The sequence below is a fragment of the Leuciscus leuciscus genome, assembly GCF_965113295.1.
Source record: "Leuciscus leuciscus genome assembly, chromosome: 3".
NCBI classification, from domain to species: Eukaryota; Metazoa; Chordata; class Actinopteri; order Cypriniformes; family Leuciscidae; genus Leuciscus; species Leuciscus leuciscus.
In genome coordinates, this window is record NC_138727.1 from 10,225,241 (window position 1) to 10,251,136 (window position 25,896).

General features: G+C 36.6%; 1 protein-coding gene across 4 annotated transcripts in view; it reads right to left on the reverse strand.

Annotated features, from left to right (window-relative positions):
• dmd (dystrophin) overlaps nt 1–25,896 on the reverse strand; it is a 105,594-nt gene that overhangs the window by 54,783 nt on the left and 24,915 nt on the right. For all 4 annotated transcript variants that reach the window (XM_082163602.1, XM_082163604.1, XM_082163603.1 and 1 more), the window contains 34 exons: nt 24,075–24,256; nt 23,811–23,961; nt 23,615–23,734; nt 23,309–23,410; nt 22,946–23,053; nt 22,415–22,594; nt 22,015–22,184; nt 20,906–21,029; nt 20,496–20,583; nt 19,913–20,154; nt 17,814–17,994; nt 16,340–16,485; nt 15,369–15,581; nt 14,260–14,373; nt 13,516–13,671; nt 13,138–13,308; nt 11,642–11,824; nt 11,159–11,293; nt 9,601–9,753; nt 9,331–9,492; nt 9,050–9,160; nt 8,732–8,905; nt 8,352–8,507; nt 7,826–7,996; nt 7,231–7,410; nt 6,299–6,421; nt 5,559–5,729; nt 5,239–5,355; nt 4,452–4,586; nt 3,434–3,586; nt 3,097–3,267; nt 2,443–2,553; nt 1,835–1,980; nt 916–1,039 (listed from right to left, as the gene is read on the reverse strand). In XM_082163602.1, coding sequence (XP_082019728.1) covers nt 916–1,039; nt 1,835–1,980; nt 2,443–2,553; nt 3,097–3,267; nt 3,434–3,586; nt 4,452–4,586; nt 5,239–5,355; nt 5,559–5,729; nt 6,299–6,421; nt 7,231–7,410; nt 7,826–7,996; nt 8,352–8,507; nt 8,732–8,905; nt 9,050–9,160; nt 9,331–9,492; nt 9,601–9,753; nt 11,159–11,293; nt 11,642–11,824; nt 13,138–13,308; nt 13,516–13,671; nt 14,260–14,373; nt 15,369–15,581; nt 16,340–16,485; nt 17,814–17,994; nt 19,913–20,154; nt 20,496–20,583; nt 20,906–21,029; nt 22,015–22,184; nt 22,415–22,594; nt 22,946–23,053; nt 23,309–23,410; nt 23,615–23,734; nt 23,811–23,961; nt 24,075–24,256 — 5,124 coding nt within the window. The remainder of the gene's footprint in view (nt 1–915; nt 1,040–1,834; nt 1,981–2,442; nt 2,554–3,096; nt 3,268–3,433; nt 3,587–4,451; nt 4,587–5,238; nt 5,356–5,558; nt 5,730–6,298; nt 6,422–7,230; nt 7,411–7,825; nt 7,997–8,351; nt 8,508–8,731; nt 8,906–9,049; nt 9,161–9,330; nt 9,493–9,600; nt 9,754–11,158; nt 11,294–11,641; nt 11,825–13,137; nt 13,309–13,515; nt 13,672–14,259; nt 14,374–15,368; nt 15,582–16,339; nt 16,486–17,813; nt 17,995–19,912; nt 20,155–20,495; nt 20,584–20,905; nt 21,030–22,014; nt 22,185–22,414; nt 22,595–22,945; nt 23,054–23,308; nt 23,411–23,614; nt 23,735–23,810; nt 23,962–24,074; nt 24,257–25,896) is intronic.

Genomic DNA, 25,896 nt, shown 5'->3' on the forward strand with positions numbered 1-25,896 from the left:
TCTGAAAATGACGGATTGTTTTACAAGAGAAGATTATTCGTATGGAGCTCTTTGAAGCTGCCTAAATATGGATTTTGTACTGTCAAAAATGGTCTATATTGGGCACCATTCACTTGCATTCGATGGAGAAAAGTCCTGGAAAGTTTTCCTCCAAAACTTTCATTTCTCTTCGGGTGAGGAAAGAAAGTAATTTACATATTGGATGGCCATGGGGTGTAGTCTGGCTATCACCAGAACCTTGAGTTTCACTCACCATGAACATTGGTCTGGGGAGTCTGCTATGAATTTTCTACTGCACAAGAGGCGTGATCAACGGGCATAGTTCAAATGACTCAGTACGCAATTGGATAGTCCTTCAACCAATCAGACCAACGATCCGGGTGACGTATTTTGCAGAGCTACGCGAAAACTCAAGGCAGGAAATGTGTAACCAAATGTGTTGATCAGCGGTTTGCAGAAGCAGCAATGGAATCGAGTGATTTTTGCAGGTTATGCAAAAAAAAACCATGAAAGTTAGTGGTATTTACACCCACTCGAGCGATTTGTTTGCTAAAAAGAAGCCATTAAGCATCGTCGAGAGGTTAAAAGGAATTGGACAGAGCCGTGACGGCTCTGGAATTGGATTGGATTAAACCCGCCAATAACGTGCCAGGTGGATAAGCCAGTTTGTGATTGGTTCCAGCAAATTTGTAAAGGAAGCAGGATAGATAAATGTACAGGTTTCGACCCTGAGCTGCAGGGCGAAATCAAATCGCCGACAGATCAGGCTGGGTTTACCCAGTTTACATGGGGTGAGTGATAATCAGCAAATCTTTTGATGAACTAGTTCTTTAATATAGTATTATATACAATGTAATTTGTTAATTTGTATATATTATCATAATTAAATTATAAAATTGTAAAATGTATGTTTACCTTGAGATGGTCCCTGTTATTAATGGGGTCTTGCTCATACTTCATAATCGTCCTCTCAGCCTTTGTGAGCCAATCATCAAGCCCTTTGAGCTCTTCGCTGAATTTCTTCGATTTTTCAAGGCGTCTGGACAGCAGCACAAGTAGACAAAAAAAATAAATATTGAGAGTATGTTCTAAAAAAAAAAAGCAATAAAAATCTATATTCTGATTTAAACAGCAAAATTTATTAGGGTAAAAAGTTAATGTCCACATATTGTTTAGTTATAAAGCACATAAAAACAATCTAACTTTTGTGGTTTCTTTACTTAATATGGACTATTTGATAGCTTATTTAGCATGACTTCTCTACTTATGACCAGTAGGTAGCGTTCTATACTTAATCTGTTATTTTTTTAATGAAAATAATAAAAAATCTTTTTTGTTCATTTAAATAAAGCTGAAATAAAATATAAATATTAGATTAAAAACAAACAATTTAAATATAGATCTTTTCAACTAACTGAAATAAAATAAGTTTAAGTAAAAAATAAGTTAAATAAAATAAGTTAAGTACTTTGCAAGTACTAAAATTACAATAAAATAAAACTGAAAAATAGAAATAAAATGACAAGCACATAAAAATGACTAAAATAAAAATGAAAAACACAAAATATAAAAATAAAAGATAATTCAAAATATTAATAAATCGTTAACAAAAAAGAAAATATATTCTTATGCATGCACATACAGAATCACATTCATGTTTCTGTAATAGATATAAAAGTAATATGGTACAGTGCATTTAGAAAGATGTAGAATAACCTTAGAAAATAATTCAAGTTTATACAAAGACAAACTCTTCTGAACAATTCACCGACTGAATAACACACACTATTTTGCTATTGGCAAATTACAACAGCGTGATGTCATTCATCCTTACGTGAGTCTGTCGTGATAGAGCTTTTTAAGGTTTTCCCAGTTGGCTCTGAGCAGTTGGACCAGTAAACTCTCCTCAGGAAGAGTGGCTCCCTTGCCCAAAGCCTCTGTCACTGGACTCTCCAGTTTATCCAGATTCACTTTAACCTCCTGAATCACGTGACACAAAATATTAAAGCATTTAAATTATTTCTGTACTAAAATATCTGTTTAATGCAGGCCAGACAAGTAATTTGGCGATGTCACTTTGTAAAAAAAGACGTTTGCGTTCTCGAGCCACCAAACACCATTGTCGTGCAAATGAACGGCCAGAACGCATTAAAAGTATAGCTGGACAATAACTTTTTTCTAGAGCTGCTGTAAAGCCAAAACAATCTCTGTTCCTTTAATTTCATATTATCACTGTAAAGCTGCTTTGAAAAAATCTGTATTGTTAAAAGCGCTATATAAATGAAGGTGACTTGACTATTTTTACTGCTGTTTCAGTGGTAAAACAGATTGTTCATGTAAAGATAATGAGTAAATCAATAATAGACTGAATCAGCTCATGGACACAAAAATGCATTGGCTAATAAAAATCATTCAAAGAAATGAGACGGTTTATGATATAACCTTAAGGCACTTTTCCTGTTGAGAAACGTTGATGAATGCTGCAGACCAGCGCTCAGGAGAGTTCAGCAGAGCCTCGTTGTCAGCGATACACTGCAGCAAAAACTGCAGCTCCTGCACATACAAGGATGGAGAACAATGCGTCTCATTCAATTCGACTATTTTACTCTGATGTAAAAACAGGTTATTGTGCAATGAAGAGCAATAAGAAAAATGTATGTAAAAAAAAAAAAAAAAAAAAAAAAAAAAAAACATTTTCACAAATCCCTCATTAAAGACTGTCCATTATTATGGAGCCCCTAAAGGGACATGGAAAGGGAAAAAAATATGAAATGATATATTTAAATGCTTTTGCTTTTGCAAACACAAACTTTCTTGTGGGAACGCAAAACAGTTTCTCAGGGGAATGGAACATTTTGAGAGCAAATCCAAAGTTTCTCAGGGGAACGAAAAACATTAGCGAAAGAACGCAAAAGCATTGATAAATTATTTTTCCTCCCATCTCTAATTTTTTTCCTTTCTGTCCCTTTAGGACACATTACATTGATTTTACCACAGACAATTTTCTCCAATATTTCAATATTTAAAATATGCATTGTTAAGATTTACTTTCTTTTTCCTACTATTGACTTTTTTAACCACTAAGAGCAGACTTACATTTTTGTGGCGAACTTGATTGAATTTAACGTCCAGCCCTGCCCAGCGTTTATTGACCGGGAGGAGGCGGGGCTCCACAAGCTTGCCAGCTCCGCCCTCTGAAAGCACTCGGCCCAGTCCACGCAAGTCCTCCAACTTTGGACGTTGATGTTCAATCTCAGAACCGATTGCCTGATAGAAAACATCCAATTATTTTAGTGTACAGTCCTAAAATATTCTTAAACTTGTTAAGATGGAAGGATAGGGACCTCTATACTGTTTAAAAACATCCCTGGTGAGGAGAACATAATCATTTAAAGACCCATAGTGTTTACAGTAAAGAAACGTTAGCTCTCACTTTCACTCTCGGCTCCTCTGGGGGATCTGGAAGCTCTGCTACGGTCTTCTCAATTTTGTCCAGCCACTGCATCATGTCATCGGTTTTCTTACAGAACTGATACCAATGCGGGGCAAGAGCAAGGGCCTTCTTCTTTCTCAGGGCTCTCAGATTCTATGAACGCAGAATGAACATATTATGACTTATTATATACGTCAAAAATTATACAGTATGTCCACTTGATTGCCACAAAGCAAAACATGATTTACCAAAGTTTTACACACCAACCTTAGCCCAAACACTCCATAGCTTGATTGTAACTACCCTAGAAACTAGCCAATTTTTTAACCTTAAGTTTTGACCATGTGTCACTCCTACTGTAAGAGTGGCTTGAATCAAAACGCAGGAGTTAAATCTTGACCATACAATTATCTTTATTACCAACTATTTTATTCATTTTTACAAGAATTCACTAGTGCAGTATTTCATTTTGGAAATATTTCAAATACCTAAGCCTAAAATCTGATTGGGTGATGGTATTAATGTTGTTTCAGGACCAATAAAGGACTGATCCAGGAACATATCTTCAATCCTATATAAAAATCACATAGAATCCAGAATGCACTTGTCACAGAATATATATCTAAAATAAGCCAGTCAAATTGGTTTAAGCATAAACCTCACAAAATTGTGTTAGATATTTGCTTAAAACAAGATTTGATTTTAAATGGGTAAAACAAAATTATATAATGCATTTATTTAACTTTTAAGTAAATTTGTCTTGTTTTAAGAAAGCTTTACTGAAAAACAATAAAAAAAAATTTGTAATGTATAATCAACCAGACATTAAGAGCTTTTGCATTACTACAAAATTACACAGTATGGCCAGTTACATAATATTTGATGCAGTACTTAAAGAACAAACATTTAAATTCAATGAAATGCAATGCGCCTAATGTCAAGATCTTGTAAATACATTCTCATGGCCTTATTTCCGAATAAAATGTGTACTTGACATGTAAACACGCTCAATAATTACCTTTAGAGTGTCATATTTGTCATGAAGAAGGTTGTGTTTCTCACGGACGGCCTCTCTTTTCTCCCCGGAAGGAGCTCTCTTGAGGAGATTTTCTCCTTTTAAGAAAAGTTCATTTAGCGCATCCTCATCTATGCCCTGTGAAAGAAAAACACAGAAAAATATCAAATCAAATGTCAAAATAAACCAATCAATCAATCAACCAACCAATCAACCAATCAATCAATCAATCAGCCAATCAATCAATCAGCCAATCAATCAATCAGCCAGCCAATCAATCAATCAATCAATCAATCAGCCAATCAATCAATCAATCAATCAATCAATCAATCAATCAATCAATCAATCAGCCAATCAATCAATCAATCAATCAATCAATCAATCAGCCAGCCAATCAATCAATCAATCAATCAAACAAACAATCAGCCAATCAATCAATCAATCAATCAGCCAATCAATCAATCAATCAATCAATCAATCAATCAGCCAATCAATCAATCTGTCTGTCTGTCTGTCTGTCTATCTATCTATCAATCTATCAATCTATCTATCTATCTATCTATCGTCCGTACATCCGTCTATCAGACAATTTGCAGTGAAGTAATGCAGTGATGTACTGTGCCAGCATTTGTTACTCATGAACCAGATCCACTCCCTGAAACTCATTATCTTTCTTGTCATGAGATCTTTACGCGAAAGCTCGGAGGCTGTTTCAGCCTTTCGTTGCTCGTGCGGTTCCAATGACAGAAATTAATTTTAGCCAAAGAAACAGCTGAGAGTATTTTCTTACCGCATCCTCCAGGAAATCGTCCTCTTTTAGACTTTCACCTAATTTAATCTCTTCGTCCAGCACCTGGAGCCATATATTAGCCTGTCTGTGGTACTCGTCTAACTCTTGAGAGGAGGCCTGAAAAAAAAAAAAGATGAACAATATACAAAAAGTAAAAAAAAACTAAAAATTCTATTTTCTAAGTGGTTTAATAAGACAATGTCACTGATGATTTTAGGATTAACAAAGGGAGAGAAATCAGATTAAAATCCACCATGGCCCTATGTAAATGTGTTCTATATGTATACAAATATCAGATATACAGCTTTTCATAAGACTACCTGTCCCATTAAAATCCTCTTTGCGACGATGTCAAAGCGCTGGTTGAGCTGTTCTAGCTTCGGTTTCACCTGAGCTTTACTGTGTTCCCCTGTGTTCTTTATAAGGTCCTCCGCCAGAACCTGCACCGCTTCAACCTTCCCCTTCATCTCCTCCAGCTCTATCCGCAAACCCTGAAATAAAACCCCCAAAATAACAACACATCAATTATGTGTGCTACATTTTGAATACATATACTATATATATTCAATCAATTCCAAGTGTTAAAAAAATAAATAAAAATCAAGGCCTGCCCTACATTTTTCTGTTCAATAAATCGTTTTTTATTTTTGTTATTGAAGTTATAATTCATGTGTACATGTAAACTTTCTAAACTTCAAAATGCACAAAAACCAAATGTACAGATATAAATATTTTGGTAGTATGACATAAAAGATAATTATATTTACTTTATAGAGGACAACAGAAATGATCAATTTTATAAAATTAAAATACTATTTTCTTTATGTGTCTGTCTGTTTTGTTCTCCCTAATGGCCAAATCTAGACATTTATTTGCTGCAAATTGCTTCCAATTAATGAGCCATCAAAACATTACTACCCTAGAAAGATGGATAACTGTTGATTTAATTTGATGCAAAAGTATGGCTGCATAAAACAATCTCTAGTCCTCAATAATGGAGAACGGTTGGTTGTAAATTGCAACAGCTCATTGTGAGTGTCTGTCATGTGCTACTGAAGACCTTAATGACGTGTTCAATGCAGCCCTGGCTGTCCATCTCGTCCAGCGTATCTTCAGCACGATCCATCCAGGTGTTGATCTGAGAAATGTTCTGCTCAAGAGTTTTCATTTGACTCTGATAATCCTGAAAAGCAGATGAAGAGTTGCGATGACATTTGGCTTCAGTGGATAGCACAAGGAAATATGTTCAGGAACAGGTTTTTGAAATTTCATATTGAATTAAAAAGGAATAGTTCACCCAAAAATGAACATTCTGTCATTTTATACTCACTGTTTTGTTCCAAACCTGTATGACTTTCTTTTCTGTCCCTGGATATTTCTCAGTAATAACTATAGTGAAATACAGTGCATATACCACTTTTATGATGCTTTTGCATCCTCGTTTTTAGATTTAGAGTATAGCTTGAAAACATCAGTCTCTCTTCAACTGCATGGAAAAGAGCAAAATCCACAGACTTTCTCCTTTTGTCTTACATGGAAGAAAGCAAGTCATACAGGTTTAGAATGACATGTGGGTTAGAAAAGAGAGAGATTTTTCATTTTTAGGTGAACTATTTCTTTAATCGTTTCATTATACCTTCGAGGCCAAGCCTCATCTGTTGATGTATTGTCCCTCAGATATTTATAGAGTTATTTACAAAGTAGAACAAGAAGAAAATGTAGTCAAAGACGTAAAAGATGAGATAAATGATAAGGGAAAGCAAGAAGTGGAAAAGGTAATAAAGAAGAGCAGGAGATAAATGTGCTTAACAGTTTCATAACATTATTGCCGCCTCCAGAAATCGCCGTCTGGATTTAACGGAACAATATGGAGATGTGAAATTGAAAGGAAATGAATTTAGCCTTGCAGGGCATATTTAGCACAAGAAATATTTTGCCTAGAATGAAATGACTCAGAACAGGGTCAGATGGTTGCTATGAACGGTTGCTCACCAGCAGGAGTTTCAGCCACTGCTCGCTCCGTGACGTCACCGCGATCCAGTTGCAGTTGAGCAGACTGACCTTGTCATCAATCAGGTTCTCCTGGCTACGAAGTAAACCCTTCAGGGTCTGTGCCAACTCCCTCACTAGTTTCAGCTGTGGCTTATGGCGCTCAGTGTCCTCCTGCGTCGCCTGGGTGGTAAAGATGATGTTTTAATTGGTTGTTTTGAGTTTTTCATTTCAAATGTGGAGTAATATGTATTTTCTTTTTTCTTTTTTTTACACACACCTTCTTGAAAACAAAGCAGCATTGCTAATAAACTAACAATTTAGGTTTGTTTAAACATTTTTCACCATGTTAAAAGGAATAGTTCACTCAAAAATGACAAATACAATTTATTTACTGTATGCTTTCATTGTATGGACTGCAACATAAACATATTTCAAAACATCTAATTTTGTGCTCCACTAAGAAAAGAAAGGCTAATGGGTTAGGAAGCACATGGAGGGGAGTAAATGATAACAGAACTGTCATTTTTTGGATGAACTATTCCTTTAATGAGTAGTGAACTCTTTTAGATGTAAACAATGTTGTGTATTCATTCACCTTGGCCCAAGCCAACTCTGCATCTAAATCGCTTGGCATCCCTTCCACCGAAGACCGGCGCGTCAGTTCCTCATCAGTAGTTGCCAGCCATTCTGTCAGACTGTTGACCTCCTTCCTAAACTTTCTTAATAACTTTAAAATCTTCTCCAGTTCCTGCTTTCCTTCTGTTACCTGCACACAGACAAATGAGACGATCTGACCAATCACTGACAACTCAAATGGTCTGACATTTTAATCCACTATGTAAATATTTTTTAAGGGAAATCAGCCAAGTGTTCGGCATAAATGGAACCTCTTTAAAAAATAAAATAAAATCTTACCGACCCCAAACTGTTTAATCTACAAAAGATACTTTTCAATTATTTTTACATAATTGCCATACTTTAAATAAGTATAATGTGTAATGGTTTTGATGTGTAATGGTTTTGATGACATTACTATTATTCTAAAATGGAAAATACAAACAATATACAATCCGTAGATTATTTATTGGTACCGTAGATGTCTTACATTTAGCATCCCTTACCTGTGAACCCAAAACATTGTATGCAAGTTTGAGAGCCGTCAGCCTGTCGTCCAGCTCCTTGGGTTGCTCTGTCTGCTGCTTCTGCACAATCTGTCTTCCCGTCTTTATCACCGTCTCCACCTCCGATTTCACTTCACTCAGATTCTTATAAAGCTTCTAAATGGGGGAAATAGAAAATGTGTTAAAACTCCCCATAAATAAGATATTGCAGCACGGCAAAAACTAAACTGCAACTACTATTAAATAGATAAATGAACAAAATACATTTCATACAGTATAAAATAATCAGTTAATTTCCACAATAATATTTCATGCATTAACAATTGATGTATTCATAAAATAAAAAGCTATTAAAACACCAAGTACCCTACATTACCCACCATGCACTGCTCCAACTGTGACTGTACAACCTCTTGCTCTACACTCCGAATACTCAGCACTCCCAGCTTCACTTTCACCTCCTCTAGCACTCGCTCACATTCCCTCAACCGCTGATCAAAGTTGGCTGGCTTTTGGAAAAGCCGGAACTTGCCTTTCACTTGAAATAGTTTATCCTGAACAGACACACAAAAAAAAAAAAGGCATTTGTTAATAGGTATTTGATTACTTATTATTTGATGAATGCATTTATGAAGGAAGGATCCAGCAAAGTGACAAAAATTCAGCTACTTTGAAATTATATGATCTGTGACTCTTACGTATGTTGCATCAATTTCTCCAATCACTTTCTCTGATGCGTCAACCTCAATAGCCTTTTTCTTCATGTCATCAAGAGTCGTCTCATGACCATTCAACTCAGTCTGAATTTTCTGTTAAATAAGATAAAAATATTGTGATCACTGAAGTCCTTACATTTTTACTACATGATGGATGGATGGAAAGACAGACACAGATGGATGGATGGACGGACAGATGGATAGATAGATGATAAATAAGTAAATTATGTTTATTTGTCCCATATGTGAGCCATTATGAATACCTGTGCCTCCTGAGGTATCTGTGCAGCATCTATGCCATCTGCTATGTAAGCAGTCAAATGTCGGTCTGTGGTGTTCAGAGAGTCCTGAATAAGGCGTAGGGTTTTGTCGTTCTCCTGGGCCCACTGCAGGCTCTTCTCCAGCTGCTGTCGCCTTTGTAAAGCCTGTTATTGGCATCAGAAAGCGGAAGTGAATCAAAGTGTGAGAAAATCCAATGAATATACTTACGTTTTCAGCCGCAGCAATACAACTGAATCATTTTAAGTTCCTACCCTTTGCATTAGTTCATCCCAGCGTGTGTTGTAGTCCTCCACTTTTTTGTGTAAGAGCTCATCGAGGACTCTGCCATCCATAAGGGTCTGGGCTAATTCACGGATCTGGTTGCGGTTATACTCAGGATGCTCTCTAATCATTGTGTCTAAGGACTGGAGGGAATGAGAAACCACTTTAATACCAATGATTTAGATGTCGTTTTCAACATAAAACTCAATAAAAGATGCTTTCCATGGTGATGACGCAAGATAAAATTTTTGGTATGACTATTTTATCATCATTAGTGCATGTATTAGCTCGTAGGAAAGAAAAGAAGAAAAAAAAAAAAAAATCACAAATGAGATCTATTTAATATCTCAAATATTCTCCTAGGCAGCAAATGGAGTCTGTTCTAGTAGCATTCCTCATTTTTCAAATAGCTTTATATAGAAGTGTCTGCTAAACTAAATGTACACAACACTAAATCACTAAATGTTTTGCTAAAGTCTCCAACTTTTTTTTGTTTTTTTGTTTTTCAGTCTCCTGATTAAAAGACCCCTTGGTAATCTTGCATGTTTAGAGCAGAGGTTCCCAAAAATTTTTTTTAGCCAAACCCTTAGATGTAAAATAAGAAAAAATTTTGAACAATTTAACAAATATTAATGGTCTGTTAATGGTCATGACATTCAAGTAAGAGATAAAATATTTCATTTTTTTTTCAAGTGTTGGCCCAAAAATGTATATTACATTTATTTTGTCATACATTGCGATTGCAATTTGAACTGCGATTTGACATTTCATCTCATATAAAAACTATATCTATATGTAAAACTATATATAACCTATATATTGTGATTTCAGTTTTATTTCAATTAATTGTGCAGTCACATTTATTTATTTTAATCTTATTTAAATTCATGTGTTCATTTTGTCATATAAGCTACTGTGATTGCAATTTGAACTGCGGTTTCAGTCCCATTTATTTATTTAAATTTTCCAGTCAATTAATTATTAGCTTTTCATCAACTCACAAACCCTCTGCAGTTCCCTCACAACCCCCCATTTGGGAAACCCCGCACTAGAATTTTATAAGAGATGTTTTTTCTTTAAGAGAAATGTCTGGAGACAAAGTGGAAACTCCAATGAAAATGGCATTTAAGTCAGTGTCCTACAATAAAAAAACAACAACCTCGAAACAATCCTCTGGGACAGAGTGACCTTTCCAAGTCAAACTCTAACCCAAAATGAAAATGGAGTCATCATTTACTCACCTTCATGTCATTCTAAACCTATATGCTCTTATTTTCCAGTATGACACAAAAGGATATTTATTTTTGCAGTTCTTTTAACAGCAACGGTTCACGGACCACAGGCCATCAAGCAATAAAAAGGACAAACAGGCGATATGATTCATGCACAGTATTCCAAGTTTCTGAAGCCACATGATATCCTCATGTGAGGACCAGATCAAAAACGACATTCTTTTAATATAGCAAACTGGCTTTCAAAATTATTCCTGTTTTAGTAAACAGTCTCATTTTAATTCTGAAGTTCATCTCAAAGATTTTAAGCACTCACAGTCAAAGCTTCTTCTAATTCCTCTACACCTCCTTGAAGGCTTTCTGTTTCATCAAGTTTCTTCTCCAGTAGGTCCATCCAGGCATTCTCCAACTCCAAATAAGATAGCAGTTCACACCAGCATGCCCACACCTCCTACAACAGCCAACAGAAATGGAGAGATGCGTGTGGTTAATCAAACATATAACATTGGGCCCGTGTCCTGAGAATTTGATCAAATGTTAGAAGAACCACATTAATAGTTTGAACTGAGAGAGCCTGGTACAAGCAACATCAAAGTCACAGGATTGATTCCCAGGGAATGAACACACACACACACACACACACACACACACACACACACACAGAGAGATAAAATGTAAACCTTAAAGGACTTTAAGTTGCTTTGGATGAAAGCATCAGCCAAATGAATAAATGCCAACGAACTAGACACTATCTGGCTTCCTGAGCGCAACCCCATCACTGGCACAATATCAAGCTCACCTCTAAAGTCTTGCATTTTCCATCGAGTCGGCTGCACAGTCGCTGGTAGTTAGAAGTCAAAACATCCAATTCTGCCTTCAGGGCATCATGGGCCACGGGAGGAGCCTTTGAAATGAAATTGGTGACTTTATCCGTCAGTAGCTTCACCTTTGTTTCCTTTTGATGGACTTCCTCTTGAGCCCGCTGAGTGGGAAAGAGGAGAGGAGATTATGTGAGCATTCAGATGTTTCCACCAAGGTTAGTGAACATCAGCATTCTCTTAAGCCTCTGTTTCCAATGTTAAGCTAAGCTTGGCACTGGAGCAGAGAGAATACAAGACAGAAAGATCCCTGCTGTTCACTGTTGAACTTGGGAAGTTTGCCCCATTTACTTCATAAAAAGCACAAAGCAACAGGATCACATGGAGGTGAAATGCATCCCTGCACTGAGACGGCACTTGTTAGGAAATGAATATATCTCAGTTATCATGATAGCAGATTGACAGCTAGAACACTTTCCCGGGAGCTTCTCCGACACTTTCTTCTCACATGCATTTCTTTAAACTTTGGTGTCTTGACACTTTCAATGAATGGGGTACAAATAGTCCCTAGACTGTTCTTAAAAGAAATAAAGGCACAAATCCCATGTTCTCTAGTGAGATTAGATGTGTTAGATAAGCTATTATCAAACATAAAATTAACACAGCATGAAAAGTAGAAAAACACGGTTTATCTCCCCTTAAAATGTTGATTGTTCCACCTCAATGGTCCGACAGTATCCAACAATTAAAAATATCAAAATTTTGACAATTTATTCAACTCATATTCAGTACTTCATAGAAATAAAATGTTTTAATGAATTGAATTGACCATAAATGTAATATTTAGCTGTTTGTGTATATTTTATACATAGTTTATATATAGTTTATTATATCACGTAAACTATATAATATTACAGTGTATATGTATTATACATAGTTTGACTTGTAAGGGGGTTGCAAAAAGTGAAAATCTAATATAAAACAGTCCATATAATATTTACTTTCTGACAGTTAAAGATATCCTTTTCAGTGACCTTTTGCTGAAAAAGAATAAATATGATATTTTCCTCAAGTTTCAAGTTTTGTTTTTTGAAAGTGCTTCAAGATACACCCATAGAAAAGCAATATCATAAAAGAGATAACAATTGGTTTCTCTAGGACAGTAACAAGAAAAGAAAAAAAGAACAAATAGAGACATTTGCTTGTTTCCTTCTCAGATTTTTCTCCTAAGCAAAATTACCCTAAGATTACATATCTATTTATCAAATTCTGTCAAGACCAAATTATCTAAGATATGATATCCATATAAATTTTTAATGAATCATTTTAAATCTATACTCTTAGTGAATGTCAACAATTGTTTCTCTGTTTTCTTTTCCAGATTATTATACTTTATCCAATTTGTCATATTTAAGACATTACTGACAACTTGTTTTTATGTTTTCGGAGCAACGAAATTTTCCACTGAAGAACAAACCTTCAGTTCCTCCACAGCCTTAAAAAGTTCCTCGGGTGTTTTGTACTGGAAGTCTCGTTCCAGGTACTCTTCCTCCGCCTGAGTGATCCACTCCTGCATTTCCTGCATCTCCTTCCTCAAACTCACCGTCATGTCCAGCCCTCCTTTCAGGGCAGATTTCTTTGCATAAGCCTGAGGACCAACCACAATACAGTTATTTTTTGCTTCAACGTCTACCTGAAACTGCAGGAAATGCTCTAATAACATCAAAAAGTTTCACTTGGATATTGCCTAGGTGCGAAAATGGTATGCGTGGGCTTTTTAAGATGACTAAATTGTACCTCACTTTCGTAATTAATTAGTATAATGCACCATAAGCCCATGTGGCATGTTAATTACCTGTTTGCAAATGAGCTCCCACTGAGCATTGAGCTCATCAAGCATCTTCTGTATTTTGATGGCAAACTGTGTCTCAGCTTCCCTCTTCAAGGCCAGTCCCACCTCATTGATCCCGTTCAGACTTGGTTGGACGGTGTGGATGTCATTCACCAGAGCCTGGCAAATCATAACAGAATGTTTGAAATAGATGGTCTTGGCCATCCTTAAAACAGGTCACAGCAATGCGTTGACCCAATTCTACTAGATAGAAGCAAAGCCATCACCATCATCACAGCTAACTTACCATAGGGCAGAAAAAATATTGAACTGCAATTTGAGAAATATAATTTCATGTTTAAGCTACAGTTCTAACGACTAGTAATATGAAAAATCATTTCCTGCCACTGCCTGAAAAGAGAAGACAGGGTCTTTACTGAGTCAGGTCCCAATGGCTTTACGGCTTATTCAACCACCGCTGCGGCTATATTAGCAGGTCTCCCAACAACATATTTTTGCAGATTTCATCTTAATGAGAAACAGTTCTTCCTCTTCCAGACCAATGCTTTCATTTAGGCTATGCTTTGCCTCTGCATAAAAAACACTCTCTTCTGAATTTTAATTTTTGGGCCATGTTCGTGAAACACAATGGTGAATTTTATGGATCACTTTTTATTTTATTTTAGCACATCTTGCTCTAGAGCTTTATTCCAAGTTTTGGAATACAAACTTAGTTTTTATAGCTAAATAAATAAAGACTGTCCTCACCGTGCACTGTTCCAACTGTTTCTCCAAAGCCTCCGCGTCTCCCAGAGCTGGCCATTCCTCATTCAGGAAAACATCGACCTCTGCCATCCACTTCTGCAGAGTCTTCGTGTCATTCTACCATTGGATAAAATGATGCTCTATCAGAAAAGGCATGTTTTTATCATACACAACCCATAGGAATTTATTTTTGCTAAGGATAAACACCTGAGTTGAAGTTGCAACTTTAATTAAATATAACAAACTCCATTCAAAAGAATATTTTGAGTTAAGCTCAACCGAAAGCACTTGTGGTATACATTTATCAATTTGGCAGAGACTTTTCTTCAAGGTACACATTTACATTCTATTAGGTCTTCTTTTGCCTGGTAATCAAACCCATGACCTTGGTGTTGCTAGCGCTATGCTCTACTGTTTGGGCTAAAGGAAAGGCATGTAAATCTTTAAACGTTAAAATACTCCGTTTCAAAATTAGTGCCACAAGGTGTAAACAGTATGTGTGTAAAAAAATTAATAAATAGCTTACTAACCTTTTCTGCGTAAATTTACAGAATAACCTTTTTTACATCTTTGTTGCCATGACAACACCTTAAACCCTTAAATGACCTTAAATAATGTCATTTATCAAATAAACAGCTCAAATAATACACAAGTTTTAACAAAAGAATGAAAGTGTGAAAATCACAAGCTTCGCATTTATGCTTTAAAATCCTCCGAAAAGTGGCCACGTTCACTTCCACTTTAAGTGCCTCACTGCAACCTTGATTTTTCCTTTAAGAAAAAGAACAAGTGACAAATTACTACAATTTACAAATGCTATCGATTGAGCTTATTTTCTATCGAACCCAGAATAGCCACCTGAGATAAAAAAAAAAGCAACCTTTAAACAAAATACTTTTCTCAGAAGGACGTGGTTCAAAACCTAGTAAGCTCTCTGAATAGGCAACTGACAAGGTGTTGAGACACAGCCAACATCTCCATGTGCCTGCATTCAAGTGCACTCTACTTGGAAAGCACCCAGCGTGGTATAGGTGAAGTGTTTCTGCTACAGAGAAACAAGAGCCAGTGTAATTTGGGGAAAAGCCTCATCAGCATATTGTTTCAGCACGTGCCTGGAACTGCTGTAATTTGGTCATGTGATCCTGCAGCTTCTGGATGTTCTCCTCCAGCTGCTCAGACACACGCCGCCAGCGCACCATCACGTTGTCCAGCTCATTTCGGTACTTCTGATAGATCTCAGGAGGTGCTTTCTGGAACACCTGCTCGGCCATCTTATTGAGGTCATCCACGTCCCCCTGATGCTCCTTCTGTGCTGCTTGAATTGCCTGCAAAAATATTTTACCACTCATTCAGTGTGTTCATATTACCAATATTATTAGGCATTCACAATGAATGTTTAACAAATAAAAACAATAATATTAACAAAACTGCAAATAATATTTTATTATTGCTATTATTATTAAAATATAAATGCACACATTCCTTATGAAATGTTCCTATCACCTAGTATATGTGGTATTTTGGTAAATATGTGAATTAAACAATGTATTAAGTGAGGCAGTCTTAAGTTTTATGCAATTTTGTATTTTCTAAATATGTTTTGGCTACCACCATTGCTTTTTTAGAAGCCAAAGTAATATCTTCTTCTTCTTCAAATTAATATTTACATAGTATTTATGACTACAATTATGTTTAACATCTTTATGTTTTTACTATGATCCTACTAAAGATTTCAGTTAACAGTGAAGTGTGTAATTGTTTGAGGATCAGATACTTTCTTGTATCCCAGTTTGATGTGCAGGATCACACTTGAAATCTTGCATGATTTAATAATGCTTTCAGCAACCAAATAAGTGTGTTGTTCTTTCAGCCCCATTTAATACATTTTACCATGAATGGAGTGATTTAAATCCATTCAGCAGAATTCTGCAGGTTTTACCCAAAAAACAGCACCCAAAATGCAAATAAAGTCTGGATAAGTAGGCTGATTTCATCAAAACGTGTAAACAAACGATTTACACTATGGTTCAAGAGTTTGTAGTGGAAGATTTGTAAATGTTTTTCAAGTATCTTAAGATCAAACCATGATGTCTTTGAGCCTCTGCTCCATGACAGGATACTCGGTCACTGCTGTGGACGGGATGGCTAGTTTATTCTCACACTGCTGCAGCCAGGCCAGCAGCGCTGCCATCACATCCTTATAACGTGCTGGAGGAAGACTAGACTGGACTAATGCAAGAGAAAAGAAGACAAGACAAGTCTAAACACAGTCACCGATACAATATCTGCCAGCAAAGTCCTGTAGTTTTCAACAGAACTCAATCATTTACAAAGTTCAACGAATGTCCCATTGTCTGCATGTTTGTTTTTCACAAATAATTTACTATTAAAGGGGCTATATGCAGAATTCAGTGATCGCACTTGTGCACACCTACAAGAGACTGAATGTGATTCAAGGTCACGATATTACTCTAGGCTAAGTTTTTTTCCGTTGTTCTTCGCTTAGAAGTAAAAAAGTTAGGAATACATTTTCAGTGAGCAATATACTATTAACGAAAATCAATCGATAGAGATGTTTAGATGAGTATGAAAATATGTGCTGCACGCTTTCCTCTCAATAGCAAAATAAACACACAACAAAAATGACAGCGGTGAGAAAACAGCGCTTAAGAAAGCATCTGAATTTAGCGATCATGTGTATATGTCTGCACTAGCTGTGCAATTCACCGGCAACATGTCGACAGATGAGTTCATTAAAATGATTGCCCGCCATTATGATGGTTTGATTATAAAGTATATTTGAGACTACAGTCTATATCTGACTATGTGAGACTATAGTTAGGAAAAATCTCTTTTCTTTGCATGATGCATTGGCATTACAGTGCAGAATAGCTGTATTTACATTAATTTCAGGCGTCATTGAACAGATGAACATCCTTTTGATTTTCCCGGCAAAAACGTTCTTCACATAAAAATCAGTCTACAGGCTTTCATAGACAAACTAAGGCTTTTTTTGTTTGTTTCATTACAAGCTGTTCACACATTGGAAATAAAAAAGCGATTAATATATGACATTTCTTACATTTGACCCCTTTAACCAATTTGATTATACTTTCAGCTACTATTAATAGTGAAGTGCTCTCAGCTCTGTTATTTAAATTTGACAATTCTGCATATTTTGCCCACTCATTCAGCACACAAAAAAATGTAATATGGTGGATACATGCTGGTGTCTTGAATTGACTGAAGTTTTAAGAATCTTTCTGGATTTTGTAGAAACTCATTAGACACGACTTACCTTTAAGCCAGAGATTATGTAAAGATTAGAACAAGACCATGAAACTTTCAGAGGCTCGTGTAGCATAATAGGGTTGAGACACTCGTTGATTTGAAAGATTTATGAAAATGCTGCCAGCTCAGAAGCTAACGTGATCAAACCACACCACACTGCAGTCTGAATCCTACGTAAAAGTGCTGTCATAGTACAGTGTGTGAGTGATCCACTTTTAAACTCCCTCAACGTTAACCCAAATAGCATAGCACAAGACATCCCTCACCCAGAACAAGCTGTCGTTCCCTGGCCCTCAGGTCCTCGAGGACTTGGTGGTAGTGCTCTTGGTAGGCAGAGATGTCAGCATCAAAGAGAACAGGCGTCTCTTCTTTCTGCCGCAGCTCCTGAAGTTGTTCATGCAGCTTGTCCACTTGTGGTTGTAGAGCGGAGAGGCGAGCGATCTCATCCTGTGAAATGAAATTTCTTGTAAACATTTAAAACTAAGTCGCATAATAGCACAAATACTGGTTGAAAAATGTCCCCATCTTTTTGCAGTCCGCCCTCGTCTCCTGAAGTGGGATTAAACATGATTATTTAGAAATGATAACTTTACTCATAACTTCAAAGTGTCTATGCTGATTCAAATGCAGAAAATATGGTTTTGTTGTGAGGCAATTGTTTTTACAGACTTCACAAATTCAATCAAAACTTCATAAAATCTCATCTTTAGCTTTGAGTTTTCTCTCCACAACTCTTTCATTGCACCTTTTTTCCTTTAATAAAGCGTACATATAGCTTATTTATGGTATGTTGTTTAGAAATCCCAATTGCCAATAAAATAGGTCTAATAAAACACATTACATCTAATAAATTGATCTTATAAATCACATTATCGCTGTCTTGTGCCATATGAGAGTCTCATTGTTCTTCTTTTTTTTCCAGATACATGGATATGAAATATTGAAACCCTGTGTGTGTGTGTGTGTGTGTGTGTGTGTGTGTGTGTGTGTGTGTGTGTGTGTGTGTGTGTGTGTGTGTGTGTGTGTGTGTGTGTGTGTGTGTGTGTGTGTGTGTGTGTGTGTGTGTGTGTGTGTGTGTGTGTGTGTGTGTGTGTGTGTGTGTGTGTGTGTGAGATATTAAATGAGTAAACCTGGGCTGGGGAATAGTAAGACAACGAACTGGTTAACCACATCAAATGATCAAATCATCAGACACTCAAGGTCTTTAGGGAGACATGTCTCTTCTGAAAGACACATTACAGACACTAGGATCTGGTAAAGAGACAGAAGCAAAAAAGATGTTCATATAGAAAGCTGTCAAGGACAGATATACTCATGGATAAAAGAGGTAAGAACAGATGAACAAAGAGAGACTTTTAAAAAAGTTTGAGTTATCAAAGCTCTGCAGGTTTAATCACACAATTTGTCTTTCTGCCTGTTATATCATATTCATTAATCTAACAGGCCACGTCTACCCCACTGAAATTAGTCCACAGCCATCAGAGAGTGGAAATGCATTCATTTTTTTTCAATTAAATCATCCTATACAAGTACCATAATCACAGTAAAATTGCAAAAACACTAACTGCAGTTAAAATTCACCAGTCTGGTCAGCCAGAGTCCCCTTTAATGGCAATTTCACAAACAGATTGTTGATTGAGATTGATTTTCCTTGATCTTTTGAAATAAATGACAGAATTATTTCAAAATGTTTTGTGAACCTGTCACAATGTAATGCAAAAACCGGCAACTATATTGGATCTGTCAGCAAAACTAAGAACCCATAACTAAGCGTTCAACTTTTGATTTAGTTGTTATTAAGTTATTAAAAGTTATTAAAAATAGGCCCCTTTAAATAAAATCCATATAAAAAAAAAAAACTGTTTGCATTACATATATTAATTATTTGTGAAAACATAAGATTGGAGTTTTTTCATATCATACATTTTTTCCCCACCTATAATGTTATGTTTCTAGTGCCAAAAACGGTCTAAACTTCAGGGACCTTGCTAAAAATAAAGTAAAAAAACAAACTTCTGCTCGTTTCTAATGTTGGGAATCTTTGGAGGGACATACTGATAGGATTGTGAAGGAAGTTCCGAAAGTTATAGCATGTTTACCAAGTAAATCAAGCTCTTTTATCTCAAAAGATGAAGAAAAAATTTGAAGGTCATTTGTCTTGTCTGGCATTATAAAACAGGTTTTTTTCCCCTTCTTTTTTTGCATGAGATCAGATGAACACATGCAGCGGGTAAAGGGCATTACCTGGCCAGACACAGGAAAAGACAGACTGTGCCCTGTATATGGACACAGAACAGACACACATTGAAAGACAAATCTACAGAGGAACAAGACCCCATGCACGAGGACAGACGCTGGTGGTTACCCTGCAACGCTCAAGCTGAATCCTCAGAGGCTCCGGCTCGCACGCGGGCGGCGATTGGACCTTGAGCCAGTTCTCAGCGGTCGCCACAGCCTGCTCAAGTTGCTGGAAGAGATTGTAGAAAGCCAGGACTTTGGTCTGGTAGGCCAACCACGCCAGCCTTTCGGCTAGGAGAGCGCAGAAATCAACCCATCGAGCACGTAACTGCTGAGCCGCTAGCTCGATGTCCTCGGATTTCTGATTATCTTTGGAGAAAGATCCATTAGGACAAATGAGACTCATGCATATTGAAACAGCATTTGCTGAGGCAATTAAGCAGCCAAAGGTTTTAGACTTTCAAAATAGCTAAGAAATGTCCCATCGATGTACATCTCCATCTATTATTAATAAAGCTGGCATTATGCAGGATTTTATTACTTTAATTAGCAGCAAAATGCTGATTATTGCTTTCCAAATAAAATGGGAGATATTCATGTTCTTTTTTACAGGAAAACAAAGGCAAGGTTTGAAATTATACAAGACTGATTGAAAATCAAGGGGCGAAAATCGAATGAATTAATGTGCATATGAATATAATCCCTTTTACCGCTAGTGAGTTGATCCACCAAAGCCTGGGCTGAACGAGTGGCTTCTTGCAACTTCCTGAACTTTTCTGGTTTTTCCCTGTCAATTGCCTCAAAAATGGCAGAAAGAAATCACACAATAAACAAAAAACACTTTAAGTGTTTTAATAATTGCATTTTCATACACCTTTTAAAATATAACTATTACACTTTACTTAATTTAAACTATTTTAATATACTTATTATAGATTTTAATAGTTATATTTAATTATATTATTATTTTCATAAGAAAATACTTAGCATACAATCACAATTAAGTTCAAAACTATTCTAATGTAATATAATACACTTTGCAGTCTAATATCTTCTCAGCACACATTCATTTGTTGTACGAAGCAGGTGAATCACTACAAAACATGTTAATGTTACCTACCAGCACTTTCTCATAGAGGTCTGCCACACTGCCCTCCTTACGGGAAACTGAGAACTCTGGATTTTGCAAAACAGCCTCTGACCGAGTCATAAAACTGTGAATTTCAGTGAAGTCCACATCAAATCTGCAAGGAAATCGATGGGAGAACAGCAAAACAAATGAGTTATTCTTGTTTGTTTGTTAGTCATTTGAATGTTGTTGGCATTGATTAGCATTGATTAGCATTTCCCTCCTCACTGCAGGCTTTGTGTTTCAGCATCATTTCTTAACTCAAGCTAGAAGTGGAGTTGAACTCATACAGGCTGCTTATTTAGATGAAAAAGCCTTCACTTCAGCATTTACACAACATAAATTCCCTTGAGAAGAAAAAAAAAGAAGCTAAATTTCACTTGATTTTCATGCAATATCTTATTTAGATAAACACACTAAGTTTTTGTATCATGCAAAAAAGACCAAGAGACCAAGATGAGCAGTCTTTTTTCAAGAATCAGACATGCTTCACACATGGTTTTATGACAACAAACTTGTACAGTATGATGTGTTTGTAAGTTTGACTTTTATCAGCAATTCTTTAACCTTAAATCTAGTCCTATAAAATGAAATCTAATTATAACTAAAAGGATTACATTAGATCAAACTTTCAAAATATCAATGTTTATTCCACGACCCTACACAGGCGGATGGATAGATAAATGTTTATTATTCTGAAATGTATTTCTCCAAATTTTGAGTTTTGTGCCACACACACACACACACACACACACACACACACACAACACTTATTTCTGTCCAAACGAATACTCAAATGTCCCTTGCCCTAATTCTTACTGGCAGATAGCAAGTAGCAAATCATGTTCATAGTTGTGATGTAATTAAATCCTTATGAGCTCTTTCAATAAAATGGACAAGCCCTTCAATATGTTCCACCTCAACTTTGTTTCAACCCATCAACACAGGATAAAAGTGTGCTTTTCATGGTGTCTTTTAAGTATAAACCACAGTCAGTACCACTGTGATTAAGAAAGAAAAAAAAAAACACTAAGTCTCCTATTTCCGTTGGGTCCTTCATATTTAGTGACCTGTGATGAAATCAAGGTATGCAAGCTCACCTTTTCCTCAGTTCCGAATCAACGACAATCCGCTTCTTCTGAGGTGGAGGGGTAGACATGCCCTCCTTAGTATGCTTCACCATCTTTTTCTGGTTCGTGGTCACCTTGGTGACAGTTGCCATGGTTGTGTGCGTGTGCTCCGACTGGGATGTGGTGACAATAGTTGAAAACTAAGAGGGACAAAAGTTGTAAGACATGCATGTGTAAGTGTACAGAAGTCTGATTCTTGAGTGCACATGAAAGAGAGAGGGTGAGATACAGTGAGAGCGGTTTATTTATTCAGAGTGATGGCAGGGACATGCAGGGAAGCCATATCAAATTTTGAGTGAAATAGAAATAGATGGAACAGTATTGCGGAAAAGATGAGACACAGTAAATGGAATGGCATTAGTTTAACCACCTTGGTGCTGGTGAGCTGAAGCGACTGTACCAATTTGTCCCAGCGCTGAGCAAACCTTTCCAGCTTCGCCTCTAGTTTCCCAGCGGCCTCTTTGCTCTTAATGTTGGTCAACAGATCTTGAACGAGGGAGCAAAGCTTGTCCATTGTCTGCCTCTTCAACTCCAAGTCTGCTTTTAAAATCTGAGGAACGAAATTCCGCCGGCAATCTTTAAGTTATGAAATGCATTCCGGTTTTAAAGTCAGAATCTTACAAAGAAAAACACAACTACACAACAATAATCTAAGAGAGGTCAGCCATTTAATGCAAGCTGGAAATTGTGTTGCATTATTAAAAAGGCCTGATTTCAAACCCATTAAAAAGGATTTCAACATGAAATAGCATTTGAAACCTATATTCCTTGTGATTTTTACATGTCATGCAGCATATTCAATAATGAAAAATCAAAATGCATGATTAACCATCAAGTCCTGATGAATAAAATCAAGCAAAGTAGGGTTGACTTTAATGTTTCCGTGAGTGTGGCCACTTACAGCAAGCTTCCTTAGGTTGGCGGCTACTTCATTTGGGTCATTTGTGCCGCTTCTTTGGATAGACTGAACCAACTCCTCCTTTTGAGTCAGCCAAGAATCAAACAGCAGCTATAAAACAACGACAGCGGATTAAAGGGAGATTGTGAGATGTGTTCTGCACTGCTAGTTTTCCTGTTTCTTTTGAGCACTGGTGATGTTATCGTGCTGATTCTCTTGAGAAAAGAGGTCTTCAAAGCCTTTATGTTTCCCCAGACATGCTCTCATTATAGTCATTTAACAGGCAGCATTCAAAAGGCGTTTTCAGAGCTGCTAAATGCATTGTAAAAGCTTTTCCAAGCACGATCTGGAAGCACGATTCACTACCTGCTCCTCAGAGAAATGTTGCCAGCACAGTAGGATCTTTTGAAGGAGGATCCAACGCTCTTCAGTCCATTTGCAGATCGCTGCCCAGCGTTCCCCAAGGTTCTGTGTAGGTAACATAGGGGTGTTATGGAAGGCTGATCAAAGTAAAACAAAACATTATACCACAGTTATTGAGTCCAATCAACCAGGCCGACTTTAGGGCTGTAGTTACAGTTACAGAAAGTGTTTGGTTTTTGATAGTTTGATAGAATATTGATCCTAAGACTGGGGAAATCAAGTTTTGCATATAAATAAAACAACATTTACCAGGAGTTTTTCCTCCAAGGCCGCGGTGGCACCATCACCACTGTTTTCATCTACTACCACCACCATATGAGTCAGAGAGTTCACTCTCACTTGCTCCAGCTCCAGATCTTCCTGTAAGAGCTATAGGGACAATTACGTCTTTACTTGTTGTTGTTTTTTGTATTAAAACTACCCACCAAAAAATTCCAGGACATACTTTTTGCTCTTCAATTTGGCGCTTTATGTCATCAAGTTCAGGTCCTAAAGGCTGCGCTCCCATTCTTTTAATCCGAGTTTCGGTCGTGTCCAGCCAATCAGAGAGCTGCTTTAGCTGCTGGTGCTGCAGGCCCATCAAAACTTCATGAAGCCTAGAAATGTTCCAAAACCTCAGTTATATAAGGATTTGTAAACAGCATAGGTTTAAGTCTCTCTGTTAATATTTCTGGCTAAATAAAGGCTCATCATGCAAACATGTGACCACCTGCTCTGTCTCTCCATGCTGGCCACACGCAGATGTTCCCAGCGAGAGTTGAGCAGATTCATCTGTTCCCGCACCTCCCTCTCTTCATCATCAGTCAGCTGCCCTCCAGACAATAACACACTTCCTGCTTTCAGAACCCGGCCCACGCTGCCCTGATGAGATGTTAACTCCACCATGTAGCCCTGGACAATTACAGGGCAATGGTAAAACATTTACCATCTTTAATTGACAAAATATAGAATTAAAGTAATTATTTTATTGCAAAAAAAAAAGAAAAGATGACGTATACTGAAGACGCATAATATGTAAAGAAACAAAAGGCAATGATCCCATTAGCTTTGCAAGAAACCAAACTTTTTATTCAAACCAATTTTTGATATGCAAATTGTAAAATTCAACATAATAATGTATATTAAATTATAATTTTTATACATTTTGCAAGAATGAATTAAATTAACCAAAAGTGACAAAGACTTTTACATTGTTACAAAAGATTTTTTGAAATTTCTATTCAAAGAATCCTGAAAAACAAAACGCATCACAAAATCATTAAGCAAGCACCATGGATTTCAACATTGATAAGAAGAAATGTTTCTTGAGCAGCAAATAAGCATATTAGAATGATTCATGAAGGATCATGTGAAACTGAAGAGTAATGATGCTGAAAATTCAGCTTTGCCATCAAAGGAATAAATTACATTTCAAAATATATAAAAATATAAAACTTTTTTAAAATTGTAATACAATTTAACACAAGTTATTGTTTTTAAATGGCCTCAAACAGGCAACAACATTCACAGCAGAACAGTCAACAAACAAAAATGTGCTCGAAGCAATAAATCGCTTTAAGAACTCGTAACTTCTCATTGTTTCTTTGCACTGTCAACTAGAAAAAACTCTTTGCATATCTGCTTTGACACCTTCTCGCAATGACTTTTTTCACTCATTATATCCTGCCATTCTTTCAGTCATTAAATGTCTCCAGATAACTTTTCAATTCACACCCACGCAAGGCACAGTTTGATCCTTTGACTCCCAGACCAACCATTCTAAAAGATGTTGGAATATGAACCTGAGGGTAAACACTCATAATACCATCTGTCATGAATGGAGAAATCTGATTTATTCAGAGACGGTAAACACAGGGGGCATACGCAGATCTGGATAATAATAACAGCCCACAACTTCATGGATAATATATCTTAGTCTTAAAACTTTCAGACAGTATCCTTCACCCCTTGGGTTCAAAGTTAGTTTGAAGAAATTAATCACCTGTCCGTATTTAGAGCCATTTCTATACGTCTCACTCACACAAGTATAAAACATCAGTCTTATATTGACCAGATGTCAGATATGGAACAAACGTACCATGGAAGTGTCAACCGAAGTGCATTTCTTGGACAATATAGACTTACAGTAGATAAAAAATTTGAGACAAATAAAGTTTGAAATGTATACGTCGTTTTTAGAGCAAACATAAAAAATGCATAAAGAACAACAGTATAGACCTTATGTAGCCCCGCCCCTTTTCAGCGCTGCGCTCGTTGTCTTTTGACATCCGGTCTGAATTTTCACAGCGATTTTGCGTGTTTATTAATGAACGGCTCGTTTTAAAATCTTCCCGGTCGACTGACATTTGTTAAGTCATCTGCTTTAAACATTACAGTCCTCATGATAACTTTCGTTAACTTTACATTAAGTAAATCCACTTCAAAAGCGAATTACTCCTGGACAGCAATGCCATAGAAATATACAGAGCGACCGCAAAAACGGAAGTTAAAAGACAATATTCTAAAGATGGCGGCGCCCTCGTTTCTCTGGC